The sequence below is a fragment of the Condylura cristata genome, unplaced genomic scaffold (assembly GCF_000260355.1).
Source record: "Condylura cristata isolate star-nosed mole 26May11 unplaced genomic scaffold, ConCri1.0 scaffold00011, whole genome shotgun sequence".
Classification (NCBI taxonomy): domain Eukaryota; kingdom Metazoa; phylum Chordata; class Mammalia; order Eulipotyphla; family Talpidae; genus Condylura; species Condylura cristata.
In genome coordinates, this window is record NW_004567112.1 from 21,016,464 (window position 1) to 21,023,465 (window position 7,002).

Below are 7,002 nucleotides of genomic sequence, written 5' to 3' on the forward strand. Positions count from 1 at the left end.
GACGAAGTACACTGCTGAGGGGAGCAGCGAGCGGGTCAGGCGAGGTCTGCCACGCCATGTGGTCACCTCCGGGGCAGGCCTGGGATGGAACTCGTGCGGAAGTGGCTTTAGCTTCTCAGTGCAGTGCTTTAACTCGCTGCGCCACCAGGGAGGGCCGTCTGGTGCTTTTTAAACCCTGTCTTAAGTCTCATGTATCCACTTATGTTGTGTTCTCTAGCAACCCACACAGCCAGTATCGGGCCCAGGCCAACCAGGGTTACTGTTCTAGTCAAAACCCCAGAAGCCCAGGGTAACACAAGCCCAAAGCTTGGGGTTCACCTACCTGTGGCCTCTCAAAACTGGCCTGTAGTCAAGAGAGCAAGTCAAGTCTTTCTGAGGTTTTCAGGCCTGAGCACTAACTGCGGCGCTGATGTGCTTTTGGTGCCCTCTGGTGGCCAATGTTATCATGACAGCACCATGGGCTGGCTGGGAGCCTCCATCCTGGGTGCTGCAGTCCAAGTGCCTCCCTTCTGTGGCCCCCCGGCTCTTGGCTCCTAGGGGCCAATCTGTACGGGATGCTCTGCTTGCCCAGCCTCTACGACTGAGCCCGCACCGGGCTCTGTAGAGAAAGCGGCCCAAGAGGGGGTGTGAGGAGAGGAGCCCCCATGGGGGTGTAGGGGGTTCCCTGTGCCCAGGGAGTCGTGGTTCTCTCTCTGCTCCAGAGTGCGGGGGCAGGCTGAAGGCAGAAGTGCACACCAGAGAGCTCTACTCGCACGCCCAGTTCGGGGACAATAACTACCCGAGCCAGGCCCACTGTGACTGGGTGATCGTGGCAGAGGACGGCTATGGCGTGGAGCTGATATTCCGCACCTTTGAAGTGGAGGAGGAGGCTGACTGTGGCTACGACTACATGGAGGCCTTCGACGGCTATGACAGCACGGCGCCCCGGCTCGGCCGCTTCTGTGGGTCGGGGGTGAGTCTTGGGGTGCCGGGGCCGGGCAAAGCCGGGATTCAGTGCTAACAGGCCCACTGGGCTCAGTCCCAGCTACCCTGCCAGTCACAGGCAACAGACAGGAGGCTGCCTGGAGCAAAGAGGGGGAGGGGAGAGGAGGAGTCCCCGAGGTGCTGGGAGGAAGCCTGGGCCAGTTCATGGAGCCCTGGTACTAGGCCAGCGGCAGGGGAGCATCGCCCTCCTGGGTCCTTGCTCCTATTTTGCAAAGGGCTCTCTCACCACCTCTGTTTTTATTTGGCCTCAAGCTTTTAAGATCGTTTAATCATACTTTGATGGATTCCATACATTCAGTCCCCCCACCCCCCAGCAAAGCTAAATGCCTATGAAGACAGCGAGTCATTCCCAAGGTCATCGCCATCTCTCTCATTACCACAGGAAGACTTGTTTTGTTCACTCTTTCCCCAGCACCCGGCACAGGTGCTCAGTGAACACGAGTGCACCTGTCAGTGCCGCTTCTGGGCCCTAGATGGTGGCGCCATGATGGGGGCTGCCCACATTCAGCTCCCCCTCACCCCCAAGTCTTTACACTAGAGCAGCCACTCAGAGTTCCCTGCTATCAGCTGGCCTTACACGAAGTCACTTTGCAGTCACTAATGCTTCATGTGCTAAGCAATTAAAACCCATGTTTCTCAGTCCCTTCATCTTCCCTTCATCTTCGCTTCCCCAGACCCCAAAGAAAGAGTGAAAAAACCCGAGGTAAGCAGTGGTGCCTCAGATGCAGACACAGGCACCTCAGATACAGGTTGGGGGCCAGCCCACTGTGAAAAAGTCGGTAGCGCCCCGTTTTTGGTTTCCCAGGACAGATACAAGTATGTTTCCATTCTGCTGTAGGCCATTAAGTGTGCAAAAGCGGCATATCTAGAAACAAAGTACATGTCTTAATCAAACCTGACAGAGACAAAACGTGAGCACCTGCCGTGCACCTGCCTGACACAGGGTGCACAAAGTTTCCATTTGCAAAATGTGCAGTATCTGGGAGTTGTGATAAAATGGGGTGTCCCTGTAAAGTCCTTCAAATGGCAGGGCCCACACGTGGAGAAAGACCTCGCAGGGTCCTGAGCACTGAAGACCACGGAATCTGCAGCAGCGGCCTCAGACCCTGATGCCCACTCACCCTAGCCTTCTGTGACTCCCCCACATTTTGTGCTTGGGACAGGACATAGGCCTGAGAAGTGGTCTTTAATTTAGGGGTCCTGAGAGACACACAAAGGTGACCTTGAACTGGGTGGCTCTGGTGCATGCTTTACAGTCAGCAGGACCTGAGCTTGGGCCCTGCTTCCCTGTGTGAGCGAGTCTCAGCTTCCTCAAGCATAAAATGGAGCTTCCACCTGCCCTACTAAGTTGTTGGAAAGAGAGCGTGAGATACGCTCTCAGAGTACCTACAGCAGTGCCTGGCCCATGTACCGCATGGCAAATAATAGGTGCATATGGTCTGCATGTCTGGGGTTGTCCTGGAAGGTGTGGGGTGGGAGTTGTCTGGGGTAGGACTTGTGATGCTGCTCTTTGGAAAAGAGCTCGTCTCGATGCCTTCAGAGTCTGGTGCAGGAATGGTGCTGGCCAGCAGGGTGTGAGGCTGGGGCTCATCCTCCTTTTTTAAAACTCCAGCCACAACCAGCTGACTAATGTCTCCCTGCTTTTCCTTCCTCCCTTCTGCAGCCGTTGGAAGAAATCTACTCTGCAGGGGATTCACTGATGATTCGATTCCACACCGATGACACCATCAACAAGAAAGGCTTTCACGCCCGATACACCAGCACCAAGTTCCAGGACGCCCTGCACATGAAGAAGTAACACCGCTGGTCCTGAAAGACAGGAACTGAGAATGTTTTTCAAACAATTGCACCTTGTGAATCTGCCCTAAAACAATGTACAGTATTTTTCTCCAACCAAACTTAAAATACTTGGAGGTATGTATTTGCTGACGTTTGGCCAACATGGAGGAGAGAGATGTTCCTTTGATTCTGGAAGCGACATTTCAGCCGGGGACACTCAGAGATGAAGCCTTGAAGTCGCTGCTCATTCAGTCCTTGCTGGTTCACCCCCACTCTTGTTCCTTGATCCTAGGGGGCGAGAGGCGCCCTCCGGTCGGTCATTTCTGTTTCGAACCAGCTCCCGTAGCCAGGCGCTGTGACGGTGATGGTGATGGTGCCTGGAGCTCGGGCTGTTTTCGTCCACACTGACAGTGAGAGGAAAAGTGTAACCGTAGGTGATTTGTTGCTCATAGTGTTGGCTGAAGATCTGCGCTTTCTCTCCGCCAGGAAACCTGAGAATGCGGCCATCAGAGCAAGAGGTGCTCGGAGGGAGTGTGAGTGGGAGAGTCACTCTCAGGTATTTCTCTGCATCACCAGCGCTCCTCACCCCTCCGGCCCTGCCCACCCTCATTGCTCTGGGTCAAAGGCATCGCAGTGAGGCCTCCCCAGAGCGGCTGGTGCGAGTCCCGAGCTTCCCGAGACAGGCGCCAGCATCCTGCTTCCTCCTGAGACACCTCCTCGCTGACCCTGAGACGGCTCCACCTGTGTTTGGGATCCCAGGGCCTTTAGAAGAATACTTCTCCCTCCAGCTTCGGAGACATTTGCTGTGGTGAACCGTGATTCCTCGCCAGCCACGGCAAGCTGCATCCGCAAGATGTGCAAAGACATCTGAGGGACCGGCTCGGGTGCCCTGTGGGGTGACTGCTGGCTAACTTTAAGTAACGTAAGATTCATCACCTCATAGAACAAGTCAACCTAGGACTAACGCCCAGTCACATTTATGTGTGCATCGGTAACTTTGCTCAGATGAACGAGTATCAATCACCAACTTGCAATCAGAATTCACAACACTTGGCACTTGTTTTTGAGAAGTCTAGAGGATATTGTTTACATGACTTTAGAACCTCCAGTTGTACTTTAAACAGTGAGGTAGTTTTGAATGGCATTTCATTAAGGCATCTATGGGCATTATGAGCTAAAAGCTGTGGTATGTTAGCTTTAAAAGAGTATTTATGTTGGAATAATTTTAAAATAATGTTTACATAACCGTAAGTCCTGTTTGCTTGTTATTGAACACAGGACATCGCAACGAGAGCCCAGATGCTCCCAAGTACCAGAATTCCTTTGGGATGAATCAACATCATTTTCAACAAAGTATTTGCAAAAAGAGAAAAGGTTATATTTTTTAAAGATCAACATACACCCCCAGAGGACTGTGTCTAATTACAATGATTGTTGGGAGTTTAAAAAAATGAAGAAGAAAAATACAAAGAAAAGTAAAAATGCGTGGGGATATTTTTTCCTTAAAACAGAAAAAAATCAAAGTATTGTTATTAATAATAATATATGTCTGTATAAATGTATGTATGTAAAGGGCCAGCTGTCAGAGCCTTAATCAATGCAGTGTGACGAGTGCCGTAAGCTTTGTGGAGTGCACGACAACGCCCTGCAGTCCTTGAGTCTCCTTCACCAAGCTTTCTCAGTCTCTCCTGGACCAGGAAGGAGGTTCAGCCTACATTCTCATAGTGTGATATAGGGGCTCTTTGATTCAGCCAATGGAACAGTCGGTCTGGCGGTTCAGCTCTCACAGGCCTGTTAAGGTATTTTGCATCTCTTGGGGTTCTTTTTGTTGTTGTTTTTTGTATTTTCTGGGGTTATAGTTTCTCCATCTGTCCAAGCTGAGGCTAAAATCAGGAAGCCTTGGGCGGCAGTGAAGGCTCTCTCTTCAAGGACGTGAACAATCTGTAGCTCCAACCTTCAGAAGGCTGAACAAGATAAACAAATTCCCTAGAAAATTGAGAGGGAGTCAGAGACGAAATCGATTCTGCCTTAGCATTTACCGCACTCGTGAAACAATGGTACTTATCTTCTGTTTAGTACCAGTATTTTCCAAACACACAACTCCAACAATTATCAACCTGTGGCCAACTTGAAACAACAGGCCTCTTGTGAAAACCCTCATTTGGGCCTTCTGTGAGTGACGTATTCACTCAACAACAAACACTGATTCAGCTTGGCCGGCCGGCCTGTTCCCCTGAAGCTTGTTGTACCCCCAGGAACTGGCACGCCAGGCAGGGTCTGCAAGGGACTGCACGCTGGCTGGCTTTGAGCAGCAGAAAGACCAGGCCCTTGTCTTACCCCTCCAGAGTCCTCAGCGACCTTCTTGCCCATATCCCGGAGTCAGATGAAGGAGCCGGGGACGATGCTCCAGGCTTTTTCTTTATTGTTTATTGGGTCCCGGCCTTGGGGGTGTCACAGAGGTCCAGTACCACCTCAGTTCAGAGTATTAGCTTGACAACCTGACAAAATACTTGAGGCCTGGGTCTTCAGCCTGGTCCAATTCTAATGTAATCTGGCCTGGGCGAAGCTAGAAGCTGAATCCCCAAGCAGGGTAAATTTCCAGCACTATCTCTTTTAGCCTGTGGAATTCCTAATATCACTCATGCAATGTGCAGCCTGATCATCACATTTGTAAAATCTTGTTATCCACAAAGTTCACCTGGATTTTCCATCAATGAGGCCCATCCAATAAATTTTAAATAACGCGTGGCGTGGCTACTGTTCAGTTTGTAAACAAATGTTTCCTAGGTTTCAACAGATCTTTAAAAGTTCCCATTGTAGCCCGAGCTTCTGAAAAGTAATCCCAAACACCTAAAAGGTTTCTTTTAAAAAGAGAAAAACTGTGTAGTATGTTATCTATAAACATATTGTATTTTTTATTTTGTGTAATTTTACATTTCATGGTCAGCTTTGAAGAGAAAGTGCAGACGCGTTAACCCGAGTCCTTGTCTAGTATTGTTTCATTAAAAGAAAGTGGCTTCAGCGATGTGCCCTGGCTTTGTATTACTGGTCCAGACACGTTGGTCTCCTTGGTAATATTCTTTTCCAATACCACAAAAACTGGAGGAAGAGAATAAAAGGGGGGCCTTCCCTACAGCCTTCTGCTCTCCAGTGAGTGAGTGCCTGGCTCAGGCCAGAGCGCCCTACGGCACCCCAGTCTCCCTACAGAGACTTTCTAAGCTGTGTTCTCTCGGCCTCAGATAGGCTGTGACTGCACAGTGGAGAGACGTTTGCAGCCAGGAACGTGGCCCCTTTGTCTCTCAGCAGACCCCTTCTCTCTTCTCTCCTGGACTGTGCCTAAGAAAGGGCTTCTAGAAGGTGCCCTCTCTCTCTGGATTCTGGGAACCCCTCCTTCTACTCACCCCTTTGGGGCTCAGGGAGGAAATGACACATGGACGCTCTAACCTACCGTCCCCCAAGGGGAACCTTTTAAATAGCCCCTAAATGGGATACTCGAGCTCCTCCAATGTAGCAAATAGTCTCACACTCATGGTCATTCCCGACTCCAGGAAGAGACTCCATCTCATCAAGGACACTGCTTTAGGTTGACCAGAATGAGGTTTGGGGGGAATTGGGTGTCTGTGAGCTCTATCAGGAAACAGTAATATGGGACCATGTTTTGTAAAACACGCAGATTGGTTTTAGTGTCAACCCTGTTACCACAGGTGTCTATTTTGTGCTACTCATAGGTGCCCAGGTGATGGGCTTTTCTGCCCTCACTCAGTCACTGGTGCCTACAGGGTGAGCCCCCGTGGGGCAACAGTACAAATGCTTGATGTGTCGGTCTGGATGTGGTAACTTGTGCTGCAACGTCAAGCAACCCCCAAATGTCCAGAGCTCTCAAGAAGACCCGTTTCTCGGTCACTGTTCCTGCCTGGCTTCTGGAATCTCGTTCATACTGTCCTCCATCAGGACAGGGCTGATGGAGCCTGTCGCAGGCCCAGGGCTCTGCGTTTGCTCTTCCTTCTGTTGGGCCCTTTCTTATCTCTCACAGGCACCTTAAATACTGTCTCAAGCACAGGTTCTCTTACTCCCTGCCTCTCTTAGAGGCTCTCGCTTGTTTACAATTGTCCACCTGACGGCGCTGGGTATATAATCCTTAAGGCCCAGCACAGTTGCTAGAAAAATGCTAATATATTGGCCTTTACAAGGTATCAAAAAGACTTGTTGACTAAATGAAGGAATGTTCTCATTGAAGTG

General features: G+C 50.5%; 1 protein-coding gene across 1 annotated transcript in view; it reads left to right on the forward strand.

Moving 5' to 3' along the window:
• Window positions 1-4,243, forward strand: part of TLL2 (tolloid-like 2) — a 104,849-nt gene extending 100,606 nt beyond the window's left edge. Inside the window, exons 21-22 of the mRNA XM_004681026.2 lie at window positions 702-952; window positions 2,648-4,243. Of these exons, the coding sequence (XP_004681083.1) occupies window positions 702-952; window positions 2,648-2,782 (386 nt within the window). The 3' untranslated portion in view covers window positions 2,783-4,243. The remainder of the gene's footprint in view (window positions 1-701; window positions 953-2,647) is intronic.
• Window positions 4,244-7,002: the final 2,759 nt, after the last annotated feature.